Consider the following 16,535-nt stretch of genomic DNA (forward strand, 5'->3'; position numbering starts at 1 on the left):
GCTATCTTCATTTTTAATGGGATTCAGAGAAATTCAAAATTAATTCTGTACTCTATCCATCTTTTGGAGCTATGTGGAGATACTTTATTACTTTGCAGAAAAGAATATTTGTATGTATGCAGTGAAAGAAGTATAGGCTGATCTTTTTTCAGAAAGGGCTATTTAAGAAAAAACATGAGCAGTTTCAGGACTGTTCAGTGACCTCTGGAGTTGTTCCTTACTCTGAATACTGCATTGTCATGGTTACTACATTTCTTTTTCTACTGTATCCTTATGTGCTAGGATCATTCTGAGAGAATCTCACAGTATAGCCAAGTAATGAGGAAGGTCCCAGATAAGACATCTCTCCTCTTTAATGACCTTATGTTGCTACAAAGTGTATAGGAACTCTTGCTTTCAGATTTAGGTAAAGGAATTCAGAAACAGTGTTGCCTATTCATATTTAATATGTAATATAAAATAAATTTGCATTAAAACATTCAATATATACTTTGGAATTCATAAGTCAGCCTCAATTGAATTAGTTAACATTTAGAGAAAATTTTTAGGAAATACGTTTGTAGTTCTTTAATATACAATGTAAAATACCTAATATGTAATGTAAAATAGTATGCAATATAAAATAAATTTGTTTTGTGTTAAAATATTCAATAAACATTTTGCAAATTTAATCCCCCCATTTGGACTTCAAAACCATTTTTTTAAATTGTTCTAGTTAGTTATACATGAGAGCAGAATGCATTTCGATTCATGGTACACACGATGGAGCACAAATATTCATTTCTCTAGTTGTGCAAGATGTAGTCATTCATGCAATCATACATGTACCTAGGGAAATAATGTCTATCTCATTCCACCATTCCTCCTAACCACATGCACTTTCCCTTCCCCTCATTCTCCTCTACCCAATCCAAAGTTCCTCCATTTTTCCTACACACCCCAACCCCTCATTATGGATCAGCATCCACATACCAGAGAAAACATTTGGCCTTTGGTTTTGGAGTTTGGCTTATTTCACTTAGCATGATATTCTCCACCTTCATCCATTTACCTGAAAATGCCATAATTTTATTTTCTTTTAATGCTGAGTAATATTCTATTGTTTTTTTAATGATCTCTGTTTTATTGATGAAAAAGTTAAAACACAATGATAATAAATGGTTTGTTCAAATAGATAGCTACAGAGTCAAGATTCACTCTTCCATGTCTGCCCTTTCTAAATTCTATATTCTTACCTTTTAACAATGTTTGTTTGTGATAAAGTTTCAAAATGTTGCAATACAACTGAATGGATTATAGCTTAGATGTATCTGTTCAGATAGACTGATCTGCTCTATGATAACTGATCTTATGAAGTACAAATACCAGAAAAATGTTCCAAAGCAATACCTGAGCAATAGAAGGATTTGAGACTTAATTTCAGCCTAGCAGGTCACAAATATTCTTTAAGAAAAATGACAAGTTTTCCCTGGAGGAATATATGTGTATTCTTAATCAGTTTTAACAAAATATGATTTAGATATGTCAGACCATTTACACACTCTGCTGCCATCTAATCTCTGGGCAGTTCCAATACTATCAATACATTCTTCAGACACAATGTAATGTCATTATCATAGCTGATGGCAGCTAAATTCTCACATAGTGCTTCTACTCCACAGTCTAATTCTTGACATTAATTAACTACATTGTAACATTTTTCCTAGTAGGCTAACCAGGGAGAAACAAAATTCCCAAGACCCACACATGCAATCAAATCAATGTTGTAATTTCTTCCTAGAATCTACAATCTAGTGTTCCTAAGAATATTGCTGCTCAGAGAAAATAATAAGGCAAATTTTAAAACAGCAGATTGTGGCAAACACTGGCATAAATCTGTAATCCCCGCAATTAGGGAGACTGAGGCAGAAGGACCTCAAGTTTGAGGACAGCTTCAACAACTTAGCAAGACCCTGCCTCAAAATGAAAACTAAAAAGGTTTGGGGAATGTAACTCAGTGGTAGAATACCCCTGGGTTCAAGCCCAGATGAAAGAAGGAGAGAGAGAGAGAGAGAGAGAGAGAGAGAGAGAGAGAGAGAAGAAAGGAAGGAAGGAAGGAGAAAAAGAAAGAAAGGAGAAAAAGAAAAGAAAAAAGAAAGAAAGCCGGGCTTGGTGGTACACACCTGTAATTTTAGGGTCTTGAGAGGCTGAGGCAGAAGAATTGTGAGTTCAAAGCCAGCCTGATTGTGAGGCACTTACCAACTCAGTGAGACCTGGTCTCTAAATAAAATACAAAATAGGGCTAAGGATGTGGCTCAGTGGTTGAATGACCCTGAGTTCAATCCCAGGTACCAGGAAAAAAAAAAAAAAAGGGTAGGTTAGTCACATATGCACACATTCGTCCCTAGGTTTTGGTTTTGTTTTCCTATCCATAGTCAGGGGTAGCTGTGTGTAGTGTTATTTTTTATGTTCAGTACTTAACCATAAATATCTCGTCTTTAAATGCTCATATTATTTTTCATAGTAGGAATTTGAAATCAGGAATATGGCAAACTAAATACAGAGGCATGTGTTGGTATTTGTAGGTATGTATACATATTTTTAATCATGACATTACATGAAGTTGCCTTCAAAGTTTTCACTTCAGGATAAATCAAATTTGAGCTCTGTGTAGGAGAAATAGTACTTGCCTTAGGCCAAGGGTTATTTGAATGTCACCATTTTCTGCAGCATTTCTGGCCTTGTTCTGACCAGCTGCCTAGAGTCCCTCACCATGCATAGTATTATCAATCATTGGCTTAGGGCCTTTTCTGAGCATTGATAATGAGTTTAGAAGACTTTTGTTAAGTTTTAAACCTACCATTTACTAATCATGTGTTCTTTGTCCAAAAACCCTTTTAAAACTCTGAGTTTCTTGTAGCTGTAATAAGATGCAACCTCTGAGTTGCAGCTTCTGAAGACTGGCCCTGATCAGTCCACTGTCACAATACTGGTTGCCATATGATAACTACTCAGTAACTACCATGGCAGACATTTTTGCTGTCTCCTAGGACTTTCTTCCTACAACTCCCCCGCCAACAATGTAAGAAGACAAATAACATACAAACAACATAATGTAATGTAAAAATGGAATACATATTAGCTTTGGACAAATGGCTAATATTATTTTCTTAGAGTATATAAATGAAGTATAAGCCCACTGCTTCCAATATGCCCAAACTTGATTTATAGTTCATTGCTGAAATATACAAGACACATAACAAGTGATTAAAAATGAAATTGGACGAGGGTAGTTGTCAATGTATAGAGGATTCTTGTCAGATACCTCTATCTCCATCTAAAACTCTAACATGAAACCATGAAGAACTATTGTTGGTACCTGAAGAGTTAGAATCCTCTTGGTAGTAATAATTGTGCATGAATGAAATCAGCATTTGGATGAGGAAAGGATATCCCATATTGGAAAGTAATCATAGCTTTTATGTTCTTGTGTGTATATGCTTTGACAGTTTTTTGGAGACTACAGCCTATTTCTTCATGAAACCAAAACTTGGAGAGAAAGAGGTGTCCCCAAATGTTTTCTTCAGTATCTGGCATGAATTCAGCTCTGACTTTAAAGACTTTTGGAAGAAAGAGAACAAACTTATTCTACAAGAAAGGTAGGTATTTTCTTTTTCACAATGGCATTTAAAAACTGGAATTTTATTAGGTGTAATACCACTGGAGTTGCCAACATTCATGGCCTGAATGAAAAATTAGATGACCCTCAGCCTGGGGCAGCAAGTCTAAAAGGGTGCTGACATTTGACAGAATTTGGAGTTTTAATAATAAGTGTCAGCCCTAGGCTGTGATACTACAGAGAATAGCTGGGGGGGGGCGGGTAGGGTCAGTTTGAAGGGACCACTATCTGGTAAAACAATTTTTGTCGTGAAAACAGACACACACACACACACACACACACACACAAAAGCAAACCATGTAAGAAGGGTCAAATAACCCCACTGGGATAATAAACCCGCTTACCACTAAACAGGATAGCAAGGGATATCAAGATAAGAGGAATAGTTTTTCTGTTTGTTTTTGATCAAACACATGGGATATTGTCAGTCTCACATTCTTATCCAAATGTCACCAAGAAACACAGATGATCAATAGTTTTTAAAAGGTCTTTCAATATTCTTGTGGAATTGCATCACATTTCCTAAAATAAATCTTCTCAGGAATGAAGGAAAATTTCTCCTGTTAAGTATATGAAACAATGTCTTTGTGATTATGAAATTCCACAGAGGGGTATTAAATATTAAGCCATGAAGAAAGCTAGCCCTCCCAGCTCAGCCTCCCTAAATAACTGGGTCTAGTGGGAAATGAAAGGGAAATTTAATCCACACTATAAAGCAAAGCCTAATACCGAACAAATTAGTGTACTTCCTAACATCCCTGCAGTAACAATGACTTTGCTTTAGAGCTTTAGAAAACATACATCCTGAGAGATTTGGTTCATCACTACCACAAAATTCCAATTTTCTGCTTACTGTCTTTATTTTAGTCTGCTTCCATATGAAAGCCTAATGTCAGCATAGGTTTTGGTATCTCCTTAAATCAGGTGAAATAATTGCTAATGTTTATTGAGCATGTAGAAAATGCCAGACCTGTGCCCACTCCTATGATTGCAGTCACATGTCTCTTAACAATGGGGACATGTGCTGAGAAATAAATTGCTGGGTGATTTCATGGTTGTGTGAACATCACAAACTGTGTTTATATAAACTTACATGGCCATGGCATCCCCAGGTAATTTACTTCTTTGGGATCATTGTCATATATACCATAAGTTACTGACTAAAGTGTTATACAGCACATGACTATAATTTCTCAGGTTCATAGATTTGTCATAGGAGAAGCTCCACCCCTGTGAATAGCGGATGGGAAAAAAGAGCAGTCTGGACAAAAGCAAAACTTATTATCATTATTATTATTAGTTGTCAATGGACCTTTATTTTATTTATTTTAACATGGGGCTGAGAATTGAACCCAGTGTCTCACACATGCTAGGCAAGTGCTATACCACTAAGCTACAGCCCTAGGAAAACACTTTAATTGTCATTCTAAACATAATGAGCTTCGATCTCAAAATGCATCAGTAGGAGTCAGCTTAAAAGTTGAGATGTTAGTAATTTAATAAATAATGCTTTAAAATAGACACATTTGAATCATTTTTACTTTCTTTCAGATTCAGTCATGTACTAAGTGATTTTTCTACTTAAAAAAAAAAAAGAGAAAAGCTTGCTCAGGTTAGAAAATTGTAAGGGAGAAACTTTTTTTAAAAAAGAAGCATTTGTAACCTTAGCATAACGCACACAACTTCCCTTCTTTCATCCCTAATCTAAACTTACTGCCCTAGAAAAGGATCTGAAACTCACTCACACTAAGATTGAAGATGGAAAAAAGTAGCATTTCACTTGGCATGAATATTTGCATCATGTCTAGGATTAGAGACCTTAATACTGTCATTAAAAAACAAATGACAGCGGAGGAATGGTATGATTTGGGCATCAAAGAGACAGAAATAAGTACAAGAATAGCTGCCCTGATGCACATCAGGTAAACAAGGACAGGAGCAGTCTCTTCATGGCTCTTACCTCTACCACCATGCCAAACATAAAAACTGGTGAGATGCCTCCTGGGAGAAAATGTTGAGACTGAGTCAGATGCACAGCTACTAGGCATACTCAGTCTCATCCAATGTAGCTTTGTGAGATACTATATTATCAGCAACAATCCTATTTCTATGGGATAATATATATTTGACATGCCTGAAATAAGCTTTTCCTCAACTTTCTTACTATTTTCTAACACCAACCAGATCTTTTTTATGCTGCTTGGTGCTTGTGGTGTCTCTTTCATGCTATGCGGCTCTTGGACTCAGGCTTGGTGACCCTACTTTGATTTTGGCAATATTGTGAATTGGCAGGATACAAGTACTCTTCACTACAGATTCTAATTTTACTGAATCATATGCTTTTAATAAATGGCTCAAAGGGAATACACGGCAGGTGAGAGAACGCTGCTCATCTTTTGACTTCTGACATTTGTTATACCTCTTAGCAAATGATAACCAACTCTTCTGAAGAGCAAAGTCATTCATCTGAAAGGAACAACTCGGTTCCTTTCTTTAGTGCAGGACCACCTACATAAGTTCTAGGGAACAATGTAAAACAAAAATGCCAGATCCCTGTTCAGTAATTAACAACTTCAAGACAGCAAAGCATTAAACCAAGCCCAGAACCCTTTTGTGAGTTGAAACCCAAGTGACTGCCCAACTGCACACCCTCTGGGTGTGCCCTTTTTCCATCCTATTTTCTGTAGTAAATGGATGGGTATTTCAGGAATGCTTTGAGGGCCCTGGGAGGGGCATGGATGGGAAATGAGGGTGTGGCCAGTTTAGAGTGGGAAACCTTTCATCAAGTCACCCTCATGTGAATAGAATCTCAAGTAGAATTACAGATACTTAAAAATGGGATGTTGTTCCCCAACTTTTTATTTCCCTCCACTGTTATAATATCTATTATCAGCATATTTTGCTTTAATGGCTTATCCTTTACTAACACTAGATCTATATTTTATACTTTTTTCCCCTTTTTTCTTTTTTCTGTTTGCATTTTGGTGTTTATTTCCCAGCAAGATGGTCCTCATTTCTGGTATAGCTATGATTTGTCACTTATCTATACCACCTTTCCTCTCCTAGTGTCTCTATAAATATTTGCTGATTTGACTTGTTACATCATTGTCTTTGACATGAACATGGAAATAAGAACTTAGCCTGCTAAAAAAATGAACGTGTTTTCTCACATGTTGATTATTGTAGGTCATAAAAATATCACTGCCAATACCTTAAGCAAAAAGAAAGACTTATTTATTTATTTACTTATACACTCAAACCACAGACATGCAGGGATGAAAACCTGCCTATGGAATGCAGATTCAACTTGCAGTCAGTGGGATAGGTGGGTGTGTCTGCACCTCTCTTTTGCTCTGTGTCTTTTTAAAATGTTCTTTCTGTCTATTCTTCCTTCTCTTCCTTTTTTTCTTTACTCTTTGTTCTTTATTTCGCTTTTTCATCTTCTTCTCTTCTATCTCTATCTCTATCTATCTATTTCTATCTCTTACCCCACTTCTATCTCCCTCTTTCTACCTCCTACTCTCCCGCAATTTTCAAGCCAGGCTGCCCTTTTCAGAGAGGGCACAGCTTACATTCTCACAACCCAGGAGCACAGACTACTGTTCAACTTCATCTAAACAAAATCCCAGAGGTTAACTCCAAATGACTTTTGTTCGTCTTTGGATCTGCCACAGTGGCCCTGGGATGGGAGACCCATCTCAGCAGTTCACAAACTAACTAATTACCATGATTGGTAATTTTCTTCATAGCAGTATCATTGGGGTGAAGAAAGAGCTGTTTCCTCTGCAAAAGTAAACAATAATCTACTGCCCTAACTTATCAAGCCTGTAAAAGTAACCCTTATAGTTACCAAAATATCTTACCATGGTGGATATAACCTGAACAATATTAGTGGTGTCCTTGAAAACTTCTTTCCTGATGAAGTTTTCCTTGCTTTAATTTGATATTTATAGATTAAATAATATCTTTAAGGGTTAAATCCTGTAATCATTTTCCTTACCCTGTTTTTCCTAATTGGTGTCTGGTTATAGAGTGGTAGAAACTCTGTATTTTCTGGCTTTGTCCTGGTAACTGGTATGATTTAGTTGATCTATTTCTTTTTTTTTTTTTTTTTTTAATTTTTATTGTTGGTTGTTCAAAACATTACATAGTTCTTGATATATCATATTTCACACTTTGATTCAAGTGGGTTATGAACTCCCATTTTTACCCCATATACAGATTGCAGAATCACATCAGTTACACATCCATTGATTTACATATTGCCATACTAGTGTCTGTTGTATTCTGCTGCCTTTCCTATTGATCTATTTCTTAAAATGGTGAATTCCTACACATTCATATTAAATAAATCTGCTCTTTTCTTGTAGGTGAGTTTAGGAAAAAAAAAAAATGAGAACTTTTTTTAGTTGCCCTAATTGCTAGCTCCAAAATCATAAAAAGGCATTTATCCTCCAAGAATCATTGTTTTCTAATCTGCAAAATTGGGTGATAAAACCTGTCTCAATGGTGTTGTGTAGACCAAATAAGATAATGTGGTAATGTATATAGTGCAGTATCTATGTGCTAGGTGATCAGTGGCTGTTTCTCCATCATTTAATATAAATGAAATCCCAATCATGGCTCCATACAATATGATGTGGTAAACTGATAAGACAAGTGGCATACTGATAAGTATTTTAAGAACATAGTCTGTAAATACAAGGTATTATTGTGACTCAGTTAATTTCCTGGCTATATAAAATGTCTTGGAGTCCAAGAGTAAATTTTTATATGGAAATGGTAGTATAACTTATACCTCCATATTTACACTGTGTGATTGATACAATGGAATCCATTTCTAATGCTTAGAACAACTAACCCATTGGTCTTTTGTCATAGTCAAAAAAAAAAGTTTTTTCACCAGGTTGCAAGTACGCAAACAGAATTGCTAATAAGAAATCCTCCTTTTTAAAGATCCAGACATGTCTTCACTGAACAACATGAAAATTAACTTTTTAAAAAATTCTATTTGACTATTTTTACTAGAAGATGGGAGTAAACTAACATTCACTTAACATTCCTATTTCGATAATTTGTGCTCAACTGAGTTATATGTTCAGATTTATATATATCTTATCAGGATAAGTTTAACAAGGAAGGGACCATTTTCAAAGCAATTGAGAATAAATCTGAAGAATAGAGATAAGGAAAGAATTATTCTTACGTAATAACGTATTTGTTGGATATCTAAGTGAAATTCCCTGTTGGAGTGCTATTTAGTGTTGTTGCCTTGCACTGATAAATGACTTTGGCCACCATTTACCCTTTTCATTCAGATACTAATTTCCAGAGAAATGACCCATAAAATAAATACTTTTCCCAGGGCCAACTTTCTATAACTGAAGCTTTGGCAGGATGATTGACACACTAGACAGTTAAGTAGTGGCAAATGGAGGCTGAGAATGTGTGGGACATCTCATTTGCATTCATGAATAGGAGTAATTAATTGCATTAACGCATAATAGGCAATTCATTCAACAACTATTTATGCCCTACTAGGTGCTTAGCAATGTTTCTGGCAATGTGGGTCTTACCCTCTAAATAGAAAAGCAGACCATAATTTAAACCTGTTTAAATTGCAGGTTGAAGAATAAACATCAAATAATTTTTTTTTTTTAAGAATCAATTGGAAGAGGTTCATTTAAAAAGGTTGTTCAAAGCTATGGGGCAGAAAAGATTGAGTGCTTTCCAAGAGATGGACCGTGAGATGAAGTGGATGAAATAGGCCAGCTCCTGATCACTCAGGCCCTTATAAGTCACACAGGTTGATTTTTGTTGCTCATCCACTAGAAACCATCCAGTATGTTTTTTAGGAAGGGAATGCCTGATTTGATTCATGGAATGAGAAGATGGTTGTTTGCCACATGTATAGAAAATTGGAGAATGGTAGTAGCCCAGGTGAAAGGTATGCATTCTAGACTAGAGTAAGCTAATAGAGACCATAGAAGAGGTATATTTGGGATACATTTTGGAGTAATGTTCACACAAACTTGCTATTCCCACATTCCTGAATGGACTGGTTTTGGGATCAGAAAATTTGAAATGTTAGTTCAGATACTGACAAGCGAATGTTAAATAGAACATTGGAGATCAAGATAGCAAGCTTCTTTTTTCATCTCCTAAAATGCTTTTTTAAAAACCGAGGTTATAGAAAGATCTGAAACCCTAGATATTAGGAAATTCACTTTGTAAACTTATCTTAAAAGGACAAGAAAAAATCCTAAGGTGGAGTTTAGATGAGAAAGAACTTTGTGTTTGCTTCTTTATCTTGACATATTCCAATAATTCTTTTATTTTTAATGGTACTGGGGATTTAACCCAGGAGCACTTTACTACTGAGCTATACCCCCAACTCCTTTTTTTCTTTTTCTTTCTTTTTTTTTTTTTTTTAAATTTTGTGACAGGGTCTTGCTAAGTTACTAAGGTGTGATCCTCCTGCCACAGCTCCCTTTTGTTACTGGGATTATGTTACTTGGCCACCATGCCTGACCAAGAAATGATTTTTAAGCTTTAGAAAATCTTCCTCAAAAAAACCTCAGGAATTTTATCTTCAGCATTGCAAAAAAAAGAAGAAGAAAGAAAAGTAATAATAATAAGCTGTGGGGCTGGGGCTGGGGTTCAGTGGTCAAGCACTTGCCTAGCAAGCTCATGACTCTTGGTTCAATCCCCAGCACAATGTAAAAAAGAAACAAGAGAAAGAGAAGGGGAGAGAGAGGAAAGAAAGTAAAAGAAATCCTTATGTTAAAAAGAGGCAGTAGTTCTAGTTAAAGCATCCCAACAGAGAATTGAGACCAACACCCAAGAAAATAGCTTGTCCAAACATATTTTTGCCTTGGTAAAAATTTAAGCATTGTCACATCATTTAATGTGTAGAAGCTTGTAAGGTTCTTAATTCTTAATTCCTCCTCAAAAATTCTTAATTTTCCCTCAGCATTTGCTAAAAATATCTTTTTGAGGACTTAGCAAAATTTATAGTAGAACTATCTTGGAGCAAAATATACTTCCTGGAGAAAAGATTTTTAAGAGGTAAATTTAAAATTTCTTTAGAATAATTTCAAGCAATTTAATGATAATAATCAGAGGAAGATGACTAGATCTCTTGGATTTATATAATATCAGTTCTAAGTTCTTAGGTTTGTGTGGATTTCTGCTTGGAGACAAGGTCTTATTTTTAAGATAATAGAAAACACAGCAAAGCAAATGCTCCCCATAGTTCAGTGTCACAATTTCTCCATACTAACTTCAACCCCTTCAGGCAGAGGAATTTCAAAGCAGTGAATCCCTCCTCCTGTTCTGCTTCAGGACTTCACTCTTATCACCCCAGTCCCATTATTGGAAGTGAAATTTTAGAGAAATTTAAAGAAATGGAAAGTGTTTCTTTTATACTTAAAAATGGGGAGCCTTAAGGTAAATAACAGATCATCAGAAATTAGTTATGAGAGACAAGATGGTCTCTACCATGTTGTCCATATTGGTCTCTGAAACAGGGTTGAGCTAATGACAGGTGTTAGTTCAGCACATGTTGAAATTATTTTATTTGACAAACAGCAGTTAGCTCATTTGGTTTTGTCTGCTGAACTCTGGTTAAGCCTTAGAAGCAACTATGATTTAGCCATCAAACTCAAATGTAAAAGTAATAATCAATGAAAGTGTGTGCTGAGTGTATGTGTCAGGGGCAGTTGTGGGATGGGGGTATCAAGAGTGCACGTCAGGATTAAGACGTTTTCAGAATGTACATGTCAGTATAGAAAAGAAAAAAGGCAGTCTCTGAGTATTTTGGGAGAGAAAGTCTAGAAAGTTTTAAGAAAGTAGATAGAATTGCTGTACTTAATATTAAAAGATACTGTACATTATTAGCCATCGAAGAAGTACAAATCAAAACCACAGTGAAATAAACTTTATGTTCAGCTGGGCGTGGTGGAGCATGCCTGTAATCCCAGCAGCTCAGGAGGCTGAGACAGAAGAACTGCCGGTTCAAAGCCAGCCTTAGCAATGGTGAGGTGCTAAGCAACTCAGTGAGACCCTGTCTCTAAATAAACACAAAATAGGGCTGGGGATGTGGCTCAGTGGTCGAATGCTCCTGAGTTCAATCTCTGATACCCCACACCCACCAGGGCGGGGGGAGGGGACTTCATGTTCACTAGGATAGTTTAAAAAAAAAAAACAGAAAATAACAAGATTTGGGGATGATGAGGAGGTGTATGGAACTCTGATACACATTGCTGGTAGAAGTGTAAAATAGTGCAACCACTTTGGAAAACAGGCAGTTCCTCAAAAAGTTAAACATGGAATTACTATGTGCCCCAGCAATTCCCTTCTAGATATATGCCTTAGAGAAATGAAAACATATCCAAACAAAAGCTTGTACACAAATGTTCATAATGGCATTATTTATAAAATTCAAAAATGAAAACAATCCATATGCTCATCATCTAATGAATGGACAAACACAATATGGTATATCCAAACAAAGTGTAGTATACTATACAATGACTATTCAGCAATTAAAAATATGTGAAGTATTGATATATAATTTTCAATGTGGGTGAACCTTGAAAATGTACTGAGTGAAAGAAGCCTGCCACAAAAGACTATAGCTCAAATTATTTGACTTATATTAAATGTCAAGAATGGGCAAATACAAATGGTTAGAAAGTACTCAGTCCTTGTCAATCTTTAGGAACTGGGAAAGAGAAATAGGGAGTGGCTGCTAATGAAATCTCTTTGTGGGGGGGTATGGATCAGAGGGTTTTGCATAATCCTATAAATGTACTAAAAAATAATCAAATTGTTCACTATACATGTCTGATTGTATAGTATGTTAATACATCAATAATACTGTTTTCAAGAAGGAAAGTAAATAGAATTCTCACATTAGATTTGTAAACCTAAATGGGGCCATAGTTCAACATAAGGTCAGCCTTCAGTGATTTCCATGTAGATGGTTCAGTTTTCGAATCCTACACCAGTTCTTCTTTTCCATACCTGGCACACTCTTGCCATTTCCCCTATGCCCATGTAGTTCTGTATGTTCTCAAGGAAATTAGATGTTTTAAAATTTTATATGAATATTAGCTAAATCAAATTTTAGGAGATAAATTTGCTGGAAAAGTTGTAAGAAAAGAAAGAATGGAAAGAAATCACATAGCTCATTCTGAAATCAAAACGATCTTTGTGAATGCAATTAGTAATTTATGATAGCTTTACTCTTCAGTGATGCTATGACCCAGTGCTTTCCCTACATAAACTCATTTCAGGAAATCTGTCATACTAAATGAAAAAAGTATATTGTCTGATTATGTGTGTGTGTGTGTGTGTGTGTGTGTGTTTGTGTCATTTTGAAATTATTCATGTGTTGCCAATAAAATCTGATCTACACAAAAGGAGAAAGTTTTTTTTTAAGTTTTCTTATAGACTATTTCCAATAGAAAGGGTAACTACTTAGAAAACCAGAGTAGGTTGTAATAAAAATGATTACAATGAATAAAAGTAAAAGGGAAAGGAATCTGTGTTGCTGTGGGGTAAAGACTTGTATCTTTTTCTCCTATTTAATGGAACTTCCATACCTTTCTCTGTATTATAGTTTAGATTTTAAATGCCCCTCAAAGGCTCCTATGTTAAATTCTTGGTTCCCAATGTGGGACTATTGGGAAGTGGTAGAATCTTTCAGAGGTGGAGCCTTGTAGGGTATGCTTTTAAAAGGGATTGTGGGATCCCCTTCTTTTCTCTTTCATATCTCCATGTGCTCCTACCATAATGTGCTACCATGGGGCCAACCAGTCTGGACTCAAACCTCAAAAAAAAAAAGAAAAACAACTTTTTTCTTTTTAAATTGATCATTTCAGATTTTGCTTTGTTTTGTTTTTACATTAACAGAAAGTGGACTAACATACTTTGGACATACGTTGGAAATCCCTGTCACTACATAGTCCTTTCTTTGGCCTTCCCAGGGCCATCCTTAGTTATTGACAGGGACTCACCTTCACTGGTCTTTAGACCTGGGTACTGCTTGAGGGGCTTGCTTCTGTTTATTATACAATTATGGTTAGAAATGGGATGTCTCAACATCTATTAGGTCATTAGAAGAATTTTGATCTCATAGAAAGGAGAATTGTTTGAGGAAGGCAGGGACAGGAAAAAGACTTTATATAGGGCTTAGTAGCCAGTGGACACTCAATGAAGATTAATCATGCTAATGCTGAGGAACTGGCTGTAGAATTACAATGTGGTCTTGGGTATTGACATTTCTAGTCAATATAAGTGTGATCAATTGAACTATAGCCGTGGCAAATCAATATCACATGGCTTGGGTTATTTTTTAGTTCATGTGGAAAGATATTCATATTTTTTTCCTCCTTAAAGTAAACTTTAAGTCATCATCATCTAAATTATTTTATATATAATTTTCCCAACCTTATTGAGGCATAGTTGACAAATAAAAATTATATATTAATATATTATGTTTAAAACATGATGTTTGCATATATGTATACATTGTAAAACGACTGCTATATACATCACCTCACATAGCTAACTTCTTCTTTTGTAGTGATAATACTTTAGGTATACTTGCTTAGCAAATTGTAAATATATAGTACATATTAACTATATCACCATGCTGTACATTATCTCCAGACTTATTCATTGTATAACTGAAAGTCTGTATTCCTCCAGCAACATATATATATATGTGTTTGTGTAGTTTATATACATATATATATATGTATATATATATATATATATACATATATATATATGTAATATATTATATGTAGAGATGTCATATATATACTACACACAAACATATATATCACTTCAAATTTACACCCTAATGTTTTTGGTATTTTAGGAGCTATGATTTTGAATTTTTAGAAGTACTAATCTTGCAGAGTCAAATAAATGAAAATAGAATTATATCTAATATAATTACTAACATCATATAAATCTCTTAAAATTACAACACATAAGCTTTCAATCATCATAATAATATTAATATATAGACATACCAGCAGCTTTTCTGCTCAATATGTTTTAATGTTGTCTTATTTGAAGCCCATGAGCATTTTTATTTTGTTATTGTATCCTATTTTGACTTATTTTGTCTTTGTTTCCCGAGTAAAATCTGAGAATCCCTGCTACTCTGAATGACTTTCTAAGTTTGAAAAATTTATTTAATCAACTTTATCTGTCATTTTATCTTCTTGGTAATTTTAAATGAACATTTAAATCCATCAGTGTTGTCTCCATGCTCTCCCACTTGGCCTTGGCCATGTTCCACCTCCAATTGATTATAGAGGCCAATCCCTTCATTTAGGAGTAGCAGTTAAGCTGGCACCCGAGTGTCACACACTGTATCTCAATGAAAGAAAGAGTTCCAGGCCAACATGTCTCCACAGCTCATTGATCTCCCTCTGGAGATAGACTGGTATGTCTCCTTACAGAGTCCTTCCTTGAATGATTTAAAACTTGATGCTGAGCTGTATAAAGTCCTGTTTATCCAAACAGCTATCCAGCTGTGCCTACAGAGTGGGGATCATCCTGAGAGCTACCACTTCTAACTTTACACAAAGGGTATGCAGACCTCTCCTGGCCTGATCTGCCTCTCCCCTTGCATTGTGTGGAGTTGGCTAATGGCTGGAGCTGGCAAAGGGAAAGCTAAGATTGGAGAGGGAAGATATCTGTATCCTTGTGCTGGTGCAGTCAGGAAGTAGACGTCCCCTGTTCCTTGGAGACAAGAAAATTTAAGCTTCCTGGCTATTTGTAAAGAAATATTAATATTTTACTGAATAGTGTTGATGAGCACAGAATTAGGGCTGTGTTGCCTTGAATCTAAAGCTGTTTTGCTGTGAGCGGAGTGCTTGTAGTCACTCCTATCTCTTCTTGGGCTTTACTGTGTTCTTCTGCCCCCGGGGTGGTTCTGGGGTTGAGCTGGGAGATGACTTGACTGGAATGTTCCCTAGAGGAAAGGCAGTACCCTGCATTAGAGTGCTGGCTGCTCGTTCCCTGAGAGAGTTCTGATCCCCTGAATTCCATTAATCCAAAGATGACCTTTGTCTCTAGCAAATAAGACATGGAAGAGTAGAACTACTAAGCAGTAGAAGGTGTTCTTGACTTAGTATTTCATCAAGGTAAGCCTGTGGTAGGAATAGGGGGAGGCAGCCCACAGTCATAAGACATGATAGAAACACAGTGTTATTTTTTAAAGAAACAGAATATGTTTGCAGTAACATTAAGGATTTAGTATTTTGCTCTATATATTTAAATGCTATTAATAGTTCTGTTTTATGATATGAGCATCTAAATTGGGCTGCATCTGTTATCACATTGAAAAATGATAAAGACTGCAAATTAAGTTATATTATAGGCATTCACTCTTTTCAGGGCAGGGGAGAGTGGGAGTACCAGGGATTGAATTCAGGGGCATTCAACCACTGAGCCCCAGCCCCAGCCATTTTTCATATTTTATTTAGAGACAGGGTCTCACTGAGTTGTTTAGTGCCTCGCTGTTGTTAAAGCTGTCTTTGAAGTGGGAATCCTCCTGCCATTAGCCTCCCGATCTTCTAGGATTACTGCACCAGTGTGCCAGCTTAGACTTGCACCCTTAATGTGTTGAATACTCATAAATAGGCATTCATTTCTAAGTTAAAATAGCTAGAAGTGGATGTTTAAAGTGAGAATCCCCATCCTTGAAGTTTTAATTTGCCAAAAAATATGTATTGGAATTGAGCCTCAAAAAATTGTTGAATAAGGAAAAGGAGGTAAAGTGCTAATTATCTAATCTTTAAAATATCATAATTATCATTATGTATGTGGTCAGTATATAAGCTACCAAAAT

At 35.7% G+C, this 16,535-nt stretch overlaps 1 protein-coding gene across 1 annotated transcript in view; it reads left to right on the plus strand.

Annotated features, from left to right (window-relative positions):
- The window catches only part of Fmn2 (formin 2), a 377,915-nt gene that overhangs the window by 345,413 nt on the left and 15,967 nt on the right, over positions 1-16,535 (plus strand). The window contains exon 16 of the mRNA XM_046432483.2: positions 3,489-3,638. Coding sequence (XP_046288439.1) covers positions 3,489-3,638 — 150 coding nt within the window. The remainder of the gene's footprint in view (positions 1-3,488; positions 3,639-16,535) is intronic.

This window comes from Marmota monax, unplaced genomic scaffold (assembly GCF_021218885.2).
Source record: "Marmota monax isolate L192 unplaced genomic scaffold, Marmota_monax_Labrador192_F-V1.1 WCK01_AAM20220418_F8-fsc00090, whole genome shotgun sequence".
NCBI lineage: Eukaryota > Metazoa > Chordata > Mammalia > Rodentia > Sciuridae > Marmota > Marmota monax.